The following is a 14,591-nucleotide window of genomic DNA, read 5'->3' on the forward strand; positions in this document are numbered from 1 at the left end:
GTAGCTGAAGGGCCTGAGTTTTGAGCTGGGAACAAAAAGGCTAGCAGTTCAGGTCAGTATGGGCAAGAGATCTTAAGTATCAACTTATTAAAACACAATAAGGAAGCTTTTAAGGGGCGGAAGCTTGGACAAATGGCTAGGGAAGAATGTGGGAATGTTGCTTGGAGGTGGAGTGCAATTAGAGTTGCCTGTGGTGTGAGGGGTGGCAGGAGGGGTTTCTACAGGTGCGTTGGTGGCAGGAAGAGGATGGATCAGGTAGGGCATAGGTGCCTTGCTGAATGAGGGAGGCAACTTTGTGATGGGATGGGGTGCAGAGAAGTGCTTGGTGCCTTTTTTGCCTCGGTCTTCACAGGTAAGGTCATCTCCTAGGCTGCTGCACCAGGCAGCACAGTTTGGGGAGAAGGTGAGCAACCCTCAGTGCTGGGAGAACAGGTTGGGGACTACTTAGAAAAGCTAGATGTGTACAAGTCCATGGGGCCAGAGAGGATGCGCCCAAGGATGTTGAAGGAGGTGCTGGTGTGGTTGTGGAGGCATTTGCCATCATCTTTTGGGGCTCATGGCGATCAGGAGAGGTCCCAGGTGGATGGAGGGGGGCAAACATAGTGCCCATGTTGTGGGGCGGGGTGAGGGGGGGGGGAGGGAAGAGGATCCAGGGAGCTGCAGACCCATTGGCTGGCTTGGTCCCTGGAAGGCTCATGGAGCAGATCCCCAAGGAATCCATTTCTGGGCACTTGGAGGAAAGAGAGGCAATTGAGAACAGTCAGCGCGGATTCACCAGGGATGGGCTGCGCCTAACCAACCTGATTGCCTTCCGTGATGAGGTGACTGGCTCTGTGAATGCAGGGAGACTGGTGGATGTGGTGTACCTTGATTTTAGCAAAGCTTTTGATATGGTATCCCACAACGTTCTTGTAGGCAAGCTAAGGAGATATGTGCTGGGTGAATGGACTGTGAGGTGCATGGAGGGCTGGCTGGAGCATTGGGCTCAGAGAGTGGTGGTCAATGGCTCGATGTCTACTCGGCAGCTGGTTCCAAGCGGGGTGCCCAAGGGATGGGTTTTGTTCAGTGTCTTCGTCAATGACCTGGAGGATGGTATGGAGTGTACTCTCAGCAGGTTTTCAGATGACACCAAGCTGGAGAAAATGGCGGATGCACTGGAGGGTAGGACTGGGATTCAGAGTGACCTGGACAGGTTGAAGGATGGGCATGGGGAGGCCTCATGAGGTTCAACAAGGACAAGTGCAGGGTCCTACACTTGGGAAGGAGCAGTCCACTGGTACAGACTGGGGGCTGACGGCCTGGGCAGCAGCTCTTCAGAAAAGGACCTGGGGATTACAGGGGGTTGGACTAGATGACCTCCTGCGGTCCCTTCCATCCCTAACTTTCTATGATTCTATATTAGTGCACCTGCATGAAATAGGTGGCTACTACAAAAGTCTTGCCACCAGGTGGTAGGGGACCAGATCACAGCCAGTTTGCCCTAAGTAAATGGCTAATCTGAGATTGTGGACAGGCAACATCTACACCAGTATAACTTGACCTGTCCACGTGTTTCCATGGTCCAGCCACTTAAAACAAATCACAAACAATGTACAGGTCATTTACACCATTTTAAAACATGTTGTTGAGGCCATTTGAATGGCAATGACAGACTGTAAGGTCAAGTAGACAGAATGCTTTCTAGGGGTGCACCGTCAGAGATTTTGGGGGCCGATACCGATAGCCAATTTTTAAGGAAGCATATCAGCCAATACCGATCCAATTTCTGATATGCAGCCCTGCAGTTTGAAGAACTGTGTGCAGTCAATAAGTCTACTGTGGTGGAAGGGGAGGGAGGAGGGAAGGGGCGTGAGGGATCAAGGGCCCTGCAGTGAGGGAGGACTGAGGCTGGCATGGGATAGAGCCATGTCTCATCTGGGAGGTGTGTGTGTGGGGAGGGCAGCTCCACTGCTACACACACCCCAGGAGAGCACCCGGGGAGGGGGGGCGGGGGGGGGGGGGCGGCGCACGGTGGGCGCGTGCCCCTGAATCTGCGCAGGGCGGGGCAGGCTGTACCTATGGGCTGGGGCTGTGTCTGGGGTAGGTGGTGGCAACACTGGGAGAGGGATATGGGTGGGGCTGCAGCCATCCCAAAATTCACTGTAGCCCCTCCAACCCCGCCTTCCAGTGCCCCCCACATGTAACGAGAACAGCCTAGTGCAGCCCTGAACCCCAGCCCCAGACTGCAGCGGCAGCCCACCCCACCCATGCAGATCTGGAGGCGCCCCCCGCAAATGCCCTCCCAGGGTGTGTGCAGCAGTGGGAGCTGCCCCGCACCCCCCGCTTCCCTGTCCCAGCTGAGCAGCACCTGTCCTAGCCCCAGCCCAGCCCCACTCCCTCCCTTCCTCACCGCAGGGGCCTTGTTCTTCCCCACTCCCGTGCCCCATCCCACCCCCCTCCCCTTCCACCACAACGGACTTACCAGCTGCACACAGCTCTTCAAGCTGCCAGGCTATGCTCCTCGCTGCCTACATGCTATGCTACTCTGTGTCTGCATGCATGCACAGGCATTTATTGGCTAAATCATGCCGATTTCTGATACAGTCAATTTTCTTTATATCTGTGCCAATCCAATATCGGACCAATGTATCAATGCAACTCTAATGCTTTGCTTTTAGTCAAAAAAAGAAAAATGTAAATGTCCATTTAAATAGTTCACCCTTTTCTAATGTACATATTTATAGAGATAAATTAAACAGTTTGGACCATATTCTTCTTCTCTCCTGCAAGTTAGCGCATAAGTTCTCAAACCTATTCACATGCGGGAGAGATCCAAGTCATTTTGCCTCTACTCAAACTTCTCAGTGATACCTGCCACAACTGCTTATGTAGAAAAGTGATATTACAAAAGTCTTATGTTTAGCAATTTATACAGAAAGAAAAAATGAGAAACCAAAAACTATGGGACAAACCAGCAACAGAGCACCAGCAAAGTGCTCTACAGGCCAGGGGTCGGCAATGTTTTTGAGCCAAGTGCCTGCCCCCCAGGGAAGCCCATGCAATGGGCACATAACCCCCGCTATGAAGAAAGAGCAAAAATATAACCAGGGAGAAACACATTGTAAAGTGATCTGGTGAAGCAATAAGAACAGCATGACATGATAAAGCTATTAGCTCTCAAAAGAATATCAGTAACTAGAGTGTAAGGCAGAAAGCCTTATCTTGTGCTAATTCAGTGTAGGTAATGTGCACATAAGGAGTGGTGCTTCATATAGTGAAATGCAACTCACTTAATGCTCTAATGAAGACAAGGCAACCACGTTCAAGACGAAGTATTTTCCCATAGCTTGTAAAAAATCCAAATGACTGTACAGTTTTAACAAACATAATTCACTGATATTCAAGATTTCATTGGCTCTTCTGTCAGTAATTTGATATATTATGTACACCAAACATAAAAAAAAGACCTTACCTCTTCGTGAACTCCCACCAAGATCTGTCCGAACCTCTTTTACCCGCGGATGCATTATAGGAGACATTGACATCAGAGGCAGATGTCCTAGCCCACTTCCTCCATTGCTAGCTTCAAAATTATTTGGGAATATTACCTGGGAAAATAAAAAATGCCAGCATTTGAGATGATAAAAATCTTTTCCCCCCTATTCATACTGTGAACTGTAATTTTAAAATATTTTTTACCATAGAACACAGGAATTTAGAATTGGAAGGGACCAGTCAGGTCAAGTCCAAAACACTGTTTTTTAGCCTTCCTATTTCAGTTTTGGATAAACTGTTGCATTTGATTAGTATTCTGCAAAGGCCATGTAAAGGACAGCCATATAAAATGACACACATTTTCTGAACATTATTTTCCCTTCAACATACTTCTTCACAAGTTGGGACTTTGTTTTGTGAGGCTTGGAGAGCACTCCACAGTGCAGAATCCTGGGTCCAGGCTAGGCGCTCCAGAATCTGTTCCTCAATGCTGTTGAGGTGCTTTACCATGTCTCTAGAGAGTCCTTCCTCAGACCGAATCAATACTTCAATCACCTAAAAAACAACGAAGCAGTTTAATCATAATACACAAAAAGCAAAACTCACACCACTAATCTCTAACTACACTAAAACAGCATTCATTCAAGACCTAACATACCATGCAATCTTTCTACTCCTTTTTCTGAGCCCTCTGTTCATCTAATGCTCTGTGTGCATCTCTCTGTCTCCACTATTTGTAGAAAATTCTCTTCTGCAATTACATTGTCTTGACCAGATTTCCCATTTCTATTTGCTCTAGCTGTTCTACATCCAATACCAAGTTTCACTTGAAGACTTGACAAAAACCTATTTTTTTTTTCTATCCATCTTCACTGATCTATATAGAATTATATTTTTCATAGGATTTTATTACACAGTATTAAAGACATAGGAATCAGTGATTTTGCAGATATATACATACAATACCATCATTTCCTGCTTTTAGTTAGATTTATGTCTTGTTCTTATTAGTTGCTCCTCCATATTTATAAAACAAGTCTTGGAAAATCCACTTATTCCTAGCCATCTTTTACATGCTATCATGTAACAGTCTAAAAAGATGTCTTCTGGTGTGATTGCAGAAAAGGGTAACACTAATAAGGTTTGTAGCTAACTTTCAAAAGAACAATGTTTCTACCTTATAAAAATAGAATGGTCGGAGATCGAGAACCTCAATGATCCAAGGAAATGTACGTGGTGAGCTATATGCAAATAGTACAATCTCCAAACAGCACGCCATTAAGGAATGATGAAAAATATCTTGTTCCAAGAGAACCTAGTAAGAACATAAAAATGAATTTCCTTTTACACTGAGAAAATCACAAGCAAATATGTTTTCTTATGCCAATGGTGCTCAACCTTTTGGCCCTGTGGCCCAGATAAATGGCCTAGGGTCAATTTGCAAGCCAGATCAAGTTCTCCGAGCCAGGATTGGGCCCTGGAGCCCAGCACCACCCCCTCCCTGCTCAGTGCACCAGGGCTGGGTCCAAGAGGGTTTTGAGTTTTGCCTGTCAGCAGCTTGAGGTGCATTTACCCCCAAACCCCTGAATTTATCTCCTTGAAACTTGGCAGGCTTCATGGCCTCAGCAGGAGCCACCACCCCTGCAGTTTTGACCCCATTGTGGCTTAACACATACACATGACATGAGTTTTGCTTTCAAGAATTTGGGGTGCAGTTCCACCCAAACCCCTGCACCGATCTTCCTGAAACTTGGCAGGCTTCATGCTCTCAGCAGAGGCTACCATCCCTGCAAGTTTAATCCAAATCAGACAAAAAACAACAAAATTATAGATATTTCATTGATTCCCCATTATACCCTATGGCCGGGTCTCCAAGGCGGCTCTGAAGCTTTTCCGAAGCAGTACGGAGCTTCTGAACTGCTTCGGAAAGCCTAGAGAAGCCAGCTCTTCGATCCAGACATGCTGCTTCAGATGCCGAAGCGTCTGAAGCACGGTCCGAAGTCTCACACAACCCTAGTTCTTAGCTACCTGCGTTAAGAGTTGGAATACAGAGGAAACTACAAGATAGCAAGCACTGAAAAAAACATGAAAGAGAAATGGCATACTGCTCCTGATCTTTTCAGTCAGAACACGTGCTAACACAGATTGGCTAAAGAAGAACAAATCAATAGTATGTCACGAACTTACACAAATTAAGGGTTGATTTTGGTTGTGTAGTGTCATGCATAGCTATTATCTCAAATTAGATTTACTGATCTAGGATTTGGTTTTTATCTATAGTTTTTATCTATTTGGTTTTAATGTATAGAAGATTAAGTTATGTTCAGTTTTATCATTCTTACGTTTGTCTAAATGGTACTATTTGATATAAATATATTTTTGGAATGTTATAGTGTGACTGGAATTAGTCATTAACTGGGTTGCTAAATTAAGTTCCTGAAATCGCCAGACCTAACAAAAACTATGCATACTGCAAAGAAATTCTGTCTTTCAGAAGGGAAGTTAAACTCTGAGAGTTCACAACTGGAATGGCTATGCATATCAATGAACCAGGAATGTAGGTGGCAGTGTGTATGTGAGGGAGACCTATCCTGAACAACTGCTTTTTTAGATTTTAAAATTCAAACCCCTATTATGGGGGAGTCATTCTCAGGAGAGAAACACCTAGAAAATATCTCATACAGAGAGTCATATTTTTTATCCCTTGAACCAATAAGAAAAAGTCTCTCTTTCTTGAGAAAGTCACAGCTAAAGAAACTGGATTAGCAACCTATGCCTGGAAAGATGTACATATTTCTATATTTCTTAAACATATTTGTAAATCTGGAGTGACACCTGGCCTGACAGACAGTTGGAAGGAGAAAGTTATCTGAATAATATACACATGTTCCTCCAGGAATGAAAAGGAAAATAAGGTTTATTAGCAAAGCCTTGGGAGAAAGTCCTTTGTCTAGGGATCTCAAGCCCTTGGGTGATCTAGTCCACCAGCTGGCAGAAGATGGGATAACCACCAGTAGTGCAATCTGAGAAGCTGCTTGCAGAAAAACTCTTGACAGTGTAGAGTACGCTAGTCCAGTCAAAATTCTTTTTTCAGCTTTCTTTACCTTACCAATTGGTACAGGTGATTTTCAGAGCAATTGATAATTTCAGGTTTGGCTCTTTTTCAGAAGGGGCCTATAATTTTTACATACAGCAAAGGGAAATTTCCTATAAACTGGGAGCTGCAAGGTCTAGTCTGAAAGCAGGGGGAATTCAGGTTTGCTAGGGTTAGAAGTTGTCCTGGGGCAAATCTTAGTCTGTCCCATGTTAGATAAGCAGAACAGTGGGAAGAGACACGGAGGCAAAGGATACCTTGACATATCAATAGTATAGAAACACATGCTAATTTGTTCCACAGTACTATAACTAGAGTCATAGGGCTACCTAGGCTACACAAAGAAAGCTTTCAATGGTATAAAGCAGGGGCGGGCAATTATTTTGGCTGGAGGGCTGCTTAATGCATTTTGGTGAGCCGTCAAGGGCCGCATGGGTAGTCCCACCCCCTGGTCCCACCTTGAGACTGGAAGTCCCGCTCTTAACCCCTGACCTTTTCTATGAGAAGTCCCTCCCCCTGCCCCAGAAGTAATTTGGGGGGGTTTCACCATCTTGAAACTGGAAAAAAAAACCCAAATCATATACTAAGCAGTTTGCAGGCTGCAACCAGGGTAAGCAGTTTGCAGGTAGTAGATGGGGGCAAGAGGAAGAAGGGAGAGAGAAACCAGGCACCGAATCTTGCCTAGGGAAGGTAAGTGATCCAGCTGCCTGTGCCTTTGTTTTGCTGAGTGTTTGTTCGGTGGGCTGTGCGTGTTTGGGGCATATGCTCTGAGATGCTGGGAGCAATTGCTGACTGTTGAGTGATTGCTGCCTGGGCCTGACAGAAGCCCTAACAAGAAGGCAGAGCCAGTCCAGGTGCAGCAGGGTATAAAAGGAGACTCCCCAGGTGACCAGTCAGTTCACAGGCCAGTTCCCCAGCCAGTTTGTGGACCCTCCCCAACTTTTTTGAGGGGCAAGTCTTTCAAGCTATGTGTGAGGAAGCAGGAAAAAAAGGAACCCTTTGGGGCCAACGAGAAATATACAGGCCAGTTCCAGGTGAGTTTGCTAGGGAAGGTCTGCTTGGAAGAAGAACAGTATGAGAGAAGGCAGATTAAGAGACCCAGGAAAAAGGCTAGAGGACACTGCAGTGCCAGAGCCACTGCCACTGCTTGCACCTGTGAGGCTTCTGTCCAGGCAGGACAGCTCACCATCAACGCTTCCACTCAGATCCAGGTTTGACACCTTGGGGGCTGTGGCTTGCAGGTTCCCTCCAGTGATGGCCAAGTTGGGAAATGCCTGCGGTGTCAGCAGTGCCTCCTGGTGGTGTCTCTCAGGGAACAGGCAAGAGAACTACAGGAGAATGTGGTGAGGCTCCGAAGCATCCTCCGCCATGAGGAGATCATCAATTCGATGCTGGAGGAGACCTCTGGGACTGTGGAGGAAGTTGTTCATCTGGAGAACAGATATGCAACCCTAGCAGCAGAGAGGGAGGACCATGTTCCATTGGTGGAGGAAGACAGGCCAGGCCTCACCAAGGTGAAAAGGATTGAGACCACCACCATCAAGAAGCAACAGGTGGTGGTGGTGGTGGTGGCTGGAGACTCCCTTCTGTGGGGGATGGAGGAACTATCTGCCAACCTGACCTGTTATCTTGGGAGGTCTGCTGCTTGCCTGGAGCCCATATCCAAGATGTCAGGGAAGGACTGAGGCTCATCTGGCACTCTGACTCCTACCCCAAGCGAGCACCAATGATACTGCCGGGGAAGACCCTAAGCATATCAAATGTGACTACAGAGTGCAAGGGTGAGGGGGTCTGGGGCTCAGGTTGTGTTCTCAGCGATCCTTCCAGTCAAACGAAAGGGCCTGGGAAGGAGCAGTTGCATCCTGCAGATCAACACCTGGCTGTGCAGGTGGTATTGCCAGCAGGGCTTTGGCTTCTTCGACCATGGGATGTTCTTCCAAGAAGGATTGCTGGGAAGAGATGGGATCCACCTGATGAAGAGAGGGAATAGCATCTTTGCAGATAGGCTTGCTAACCTAGTGAGGATAGCTTTAAACTAGGTTTGCCGGGGGATGGAAACCAAAGCCCCGAGGTAAGTGGAGAAGTGAGACCTGGAAGAAGAGAAAGCAGGAGGGGGCAACAAGGAAGGTGTTCTCCTACTTCCTGAGAAATCAGGGCAATAAACTACTTACCTCAGGGACCTGTACACAAATGCATGGAACCTGGGAAACAAGGAGGAAAAATTGGAAGTTCTTACACAATCACAGAACTATGATGCGATTGGAATAAACAGAAAATTGGTGGGATAGCTCGCATGGCTCGAGTACTGCCATGGATAAGTACAAACTGTTCAGGAAGGACAGGCAAAGGCAGGAAAGCAGAAGAGGAGTTGCACTTTATGTAAAAGAGCCATATGATTGCTCAGAGCTCCAGTATGAAGCTGAAGATAGGCCTGTTGAGAGTCTCTGGGTCAGAGGGAAGAACAACAAGGATGATGTTGTTGTGGAGGTCTGCTATAGACCACAGACCAGGAGGAAGAGGTGGATGAGGTTTTCTTCCAAACAGCTAGTGGAAGTTTCCCAGTCACAGGCCCTGGTTCTTATGGGGGATTTCAATCACCCTGACATCTGCTGGGAGGGCAATACACAAGTGCGAAGGCAATCCAGGAAGTTTTTGGAGAGTACTGGGGAAAACTTCCTGGCCACTGGGGGCCATGATCTTGACCTGCTGCTCAAAAACAGGGATGAATTGGTGGGGAATGTAGTAGTGGATGGCAACTGAGGCATCAGTGACCATGAGATGATGGAGTTTAGGATCCTGAGGAAAGGAAGGTTGGAGAGCAACAGAGTAAGGACCCCGGACTTCAGAAAAGCAGACTTCGACTCACTCAGGGAACTAATAAGCAGGATCCCAAGAAGCCAGACTGAGGGGGAAAGGAGTCCAGGAGAGCTGGCTGTACTTCAAAGAAGCCTTACTGAGAAGGCAGGAACAAACCATCCTGATGTACAGGAAGACTAGCAAATATGGCAGAAGACCAACTTTTTTTAGCAGGGAACTCTTCAGTAAACTAAATCACTAAAAGGAAGCTTATAAGAAGTGGAAACTTGGACAAATAACTAGGGAATAATATAAGAACATTGCTCGGGCATGCAAGGATGAAGTCAGGAAGGCCAAAGGGCAACTGGAGTTGCAGCTAGCAAGTGACATGAAAGGTAACAAGAAGGGTTTCTACAAGTATGTCAGTAGCAAGAAGAGAATCAGGGAAAGCATAGGTCCCTTACTGAATGGGGGAGGCAACCTTGCGACAGGATGCAGAAAAGGATGAAGTGTTCAATGCCTTTTTTGCCTCAGTCTTCACAGGCAAGGTCAGTGCTCGGACTAGTGCACCAGGTAGCAGTTTGGGGAGGAAGTGAAAGAACAGGTTAGGGACTACTTAGAAAAGCTGGATGTGTACAAGTCCATGGGGCTGGATGGGATGCACCCAAGGGTGATGAGAGCTGCTGATGTGATTGCTGAGCCATTGGCTATCATCTTTGAAAACTCATAGTAATCAGAACAGGTCCCAGATGATTGGAAAAGGGCAAACACAGTGTCCATATTTAAAGAAAGGGAAGGAGGAGGATCCAGGGAACTACAGACAAGTCAGTCTAACCTAAGTCCCTAGAAAAATCATGGAGAAGATCCTCAAGGAATCCATTTCTAAGCACTTGGAGAAGAAGGTGATTAGGAAGAGTCATCATGGGCAAGTCATGCCTGACCAACCTGATTGCCTTCTATAATGAAGTGGCTGGCTCTGTGGATGCGGGGAGACTAATGGATGTGGTGTACCTTGATTTTAGCAAGACTTTTGATATGGTTTCCCACAGCATTCTCACAGGCAAGCTAAGGAAGTACAGGCTGGATGAATGGACTGTAGGGTGGATAGAAAACTGGCTGGAGCATCAGGCTCAGAGAGTAGTAATCAATGGCTCGATGTCTGGTTGGCAGCCAGTATTAAGTGAAGTGCCCCAGGGGTGGGGCTGGGGCTGTTTTTGTTCAGTGTCTTCATCAACAGCTTGGAAGATGGCAGATTGAACCGTCAGCAAGTTTGCAGATGACACTAAGCTGTTGGGAGTAGTAGATACACTGGAGTGCAGGGCTAGACAAGTTGGAGGATTGGGTCAAAAGTTACCTTGTGAGGTTCAACAAGGACAAGTGCAAAGTCCTGCTCTTAGGATGGAAGATCCCGTGCATCAGTACAGGCTGGGGGCTGACTGGCTAGGCAGTTTCCACTTCTTAGAAGTTTTCTTTTTGTGATTTAGTTTACTGAAGAGTTCCCTGCTAAGCCAAACTGGTATTCTGCCATACTTGCTAGTCTTCCTGCACATTGGGATGGTTTGTTCCTGCATTCTGAGTAAGGCTCAGTAAGACCTTCAGCCACAAAAGAGGTCCTAGATGACCTCCTGAGGTCCCTTCCACCTCTAACTTTCTATGATTCTATGTGTGTTTGCATAGTGTATCTAGAGACGATTGCATAATAGCTCAAAATACAGTCTTGCTCTTGTGTATTGTGTGTGGGGGGGGTAAGGGGTTATATATGGGGGCTGTGTGGTTGAAGAGTGGGTGTGAGTGTGTGGGGAGTGTGCATGTGGGCAGGGGGTGCATGTGGAGAGGTGTGGGTATGGCAGGGGTGGAAAGGTAGGAGCATGTGTAGGGCCTGTGGTAGGGTGTGGGAGGGTGTTGGTGTGTGTGTAGATATGGTGAAGGTTTTGGGAGTGTGTGTATGTGGGGTTATGATGGGGGGTGTGCGTCTGTGTGTGGGGGCTGTGGTAGGGTATGGGTGTGTGTTGGGGGTATGGTGGGAGGTGGGAAGCCAGCCCTGCCCATCCCATCCTGGCTGCAGCTTGCAGTTCCCAGCTGCAAGGCCGGGATCCATATAGCGTGGCAGGGGGCCAGCCTGGCTCGGCACAACGTGGTTCTGGCTATTAGGCCGGGGACTGCATGGCATGGCACGGAGCCAGCCTGCCGCAGCTGTGACATGGAGTTCCTGGCTGCAAGACCGGGACCTACATGGAATGGCACGGGGCTAGCCTGGCCCGGAGCTTCCCCTCTGGGCTGTGGCATGCGGGTCCCGGCCTTTCATCGGGTAACTGTGCACCACAGCCAGGACAAGCCAGGTTGGGCTGGCTCAGCGCCACACTGTACGGGTCCCGGCCTTGCAGCTGCAAACTGTGCAGCACAGCACAGAGCCAGCCTGGCCCTTCCTGTCCCGTCCCAGCAGCACGTGGTTCCTCATTGCAAGGCAAGGATACACGCAGCATGGCAAGAAGCCAGCCTGACCCGGCTTGTCCTGGCTGTGGCATGGGGACTTGCAAAGCCAGAACCTGCATGGTGCAGCATGGAGCAGCCAGGACAGGCTCGCCCCATGCTGTGCCGCATGGGTCCCAGTACTGCAGCCGGGAACCATGCAGCACAGTTGGGACAGCATGGGCTGGGCTGGGCTGGCTCCGTGCCGTGCAGTCCCTGGCCTTGCAGCTGGAACCATGTTGTGCCACGCTGGCCCCCTACTGCACCGCATGGGTCCTGGTCTTGCAGCTGGGAACTGTCCACTGCAGCCAGGACAAGACAGGCAGGGCTGCTCCCCACCTCCCACCATACCCCAACAGACACCCACAACCTCCCACTGCCCCCACACACACTCCCACCCCCACCAAAAACCCACACACACAGCTGGAACCACCTGCCCTCCTCCCCCTTCCCATCCATACCTGAATGGCAACTTTCAGATGAGGGAGGGCTTTGGAACAGCCACAGGGTTGCTAGGGCAGAAGCCTCCGCTAGCCAGAAGCTTCTGGGGCGTGGGAGCAGAGTGGGGCGGGGCAGGTCAGGTTGGGGTTGGGTTAGATGCATTGCAACCAGAGCCCAAGCTGCTTAGTGCTGCAGCCGGTGGCTCATGCCACTGGCACCCTGTCAGCTTTCAGACAGGTAGCCACTGGCAGGTAATAACTGTCTAAATTTTAGAGGGGCCCCGCGGGCCAGACAGAACAGCCTGGCATGCCGGATCCATGCTGTATTTTTCTTGCCCCTGGTATAAAGCATTGACTGTGGTACGGTATATATTTATTCCCTAGAAGGGTAGTTATTTGTTTTTGCTTGTTTGCTCTATTTCCTAATTTCAAGGAAGACTTCAGCTGGTAAAGACTGCTTTTCTAGTTATAAAGCAAGTATAGGGGAAGCAGCTCAATAGAGCCCACGACAGTCATATTGCTTTGATGCTAAGAGTAAAAAGGGTAAGAACTTATTCACTGGAAGTCAAAAAAAAAAAATAGAACAGAGCATGCACTGACTGCAGAATTTCACAACATTTTTTGAAGGACAAAGTAAAGAAAAATATAAATTATCTAGCAGCCATTTAGGCACACTACACATATCAGAGAATAGTTATGAAAGAAGGGGACACTGATAATAAATTAGACCAGGGATTAACAATTTATGGCCTAGAGAGTGATTTTATCTGGCACATGGCACCTGGATATTGGCATTACTCTGATGACAGGTGGCTTGAGCAGTGATGGAGGGGTTGGGGTGGGGAATGGAATTCACACACACGGTAGCAGCCAGGAAGCAGGGAGAAATGGCAGTGGCAGCAGTGTTATTTTGGCCTACCAGCCCCTAAAGGTCACTGACCTCTGAATTAGACTAAGGAACCAATTCTGCCTATGGGCTGAATAAAATATGAGCTGTGTAGATTAAAACAAAAAAATAATTTGAAAGCAGTCTCACACAGATAAATTAAATAAATAAATAAATAAATAAAAAGGACTATTTTCCATCCGTTATTTACTTACGGTCATGTCCTTCCCATGCAGTCTGTGTGTTTCTTGCACTATTATAGTCTCCAGAATTTTATAATATAAGATTTCTGCCAGTTTTAGTCTGTTTACAGCAAAATCTGCAATTTAAACCAAACACGGCTGAATAGCAAGAAGATACCTGATGCATTCTTAACTTAAGATTAAGAAAATAATCTTAAAAGTATTGCATTGCTTTTGCTACCTTTAACAAGGCAACTAGTTATTTATGAAAATAAACATCTTTAGAAAAAAAAATTTAGTTTTAATCACTGAACTTTAGACCATAGACCTTATAAATGCGTCTCAACAGGAGTTATGATGAATAGGCCTTTAGACTTCTTTGAGGTAAGGAATGATGTATGGATAAAAGATATCAGAAAATATTAAAAACAGATGAAATTTTGTCTTAAAAAAAATTTAACCAGCCCGGATTGGTCAATGATGAGCTAAGGGTAAGTTTTATATATTTCTATAAAATAAATTGCCCCTTCACTGAAAATTTCACCTAGGCAGCCATTACTCAGTATTTGAAAAATACGATTAATCTTTTTTCCATAAATACGCCAGCTTTGATAAGCCAGGGATTTTTGTGATATCTTTTACTGGACCAACTGTATAGATGGGTTGGTTCAATGAATGATATCACAAAAATAGTTTCCCCCACCTCTCATACGTTTCCTGGACCATCATGGTTACACCACCACCCCAACTTCACTCCAGCTTGGATGGATAGACTATGCATTTCAACTGTTTTTGTTTTAGTATTTTAAAACATTTCATCCATTTCACATACTCTTACCTATGTGAGACCCAGGATGGTCATCTGTTGACATAGTATAGCTCTGACAAAAAGCCTCACCTATTTCTTTTACTCTATTTACAATACTTTCCATAGGGTTACGCACACAAGATCTATACAAGAACAAAGAGAGAAAGAAAACTCTTTATTTGCATATTACAGTTTGGAAAAATTCATGCAGCCAAGCTTTTTTCTTGATAGACAATGTTCTGTACTTTCATCCACCTTAAAAAAAAAAAAAGATGACCAAATAAGTTTTACAAGCTAAATCAGAAAAGAGACAGCCTATGGATTTAACTGTTCTTACAAATCATATTTTGACCTGCTATCTGGCCTTGCTTGATTCCATTCTGCACAGTGGTCTTGTGGTAATTACTGACCTGTTGTACAGAAAAGATGAACATGTGTTCTG

At 46.7% G+C, this 14,591-nt stretch overlaps 1 protein-coding gene across 6 annotated transcripts in view; it reads right to left on the minus strand.

Moving 5' to 3' along the window:
• Positions 1-14,591, minus strand: part of RBL1 (RB transcriptional corepressor like 1) — a 71,487-nt gene that overhangs the window by 23,628 nt on the left and 33,268 nt on the right. For all 6 annotated transcript variants that reach the window (XM_006265346.4, XM_019500686.2, XM_059733279.1 and 3 more), the window contains 5 exons: positions 14,180-14,292; positions 13,375-13,478; positions 4,652-4,789; positions 3,865-4,029; positions 3,452-3,587 (listed from right to left, as the gene is read on the minus strand). In XM_006265346.4, the coding sequence (XP_006265408.1) occupies positions 3,452-3,587; positions 3,865-4,029; positions 4,652-4,789; positions 13,375-13,478; positions 14,180-14,292 (656 nt within the window). The remainder of the gene's footprint in view (positions 1-3,451; positions 3,588-3,864; positions 4,030-4,651; positions 4,790-13,374; positions 13,479-14,179; positions 14,293-14,591) is intronic.

The sequence above is a fragment of the Alligator mississippiensis genome, chromosome 9 (genome assembly GCF_030867095.1).
Source record: "Alligator mississippiensis isolate rAllMis1 chromosome 9, rAllMis1, whole genome shotgun sequence".
Classification (NCBI taxonomy): domain Eukaryota; kingdom Metazoa; phylum Chordata; order Crocodylia; family Alligatoridae; genus Alligator; species Alligator mississippiensis.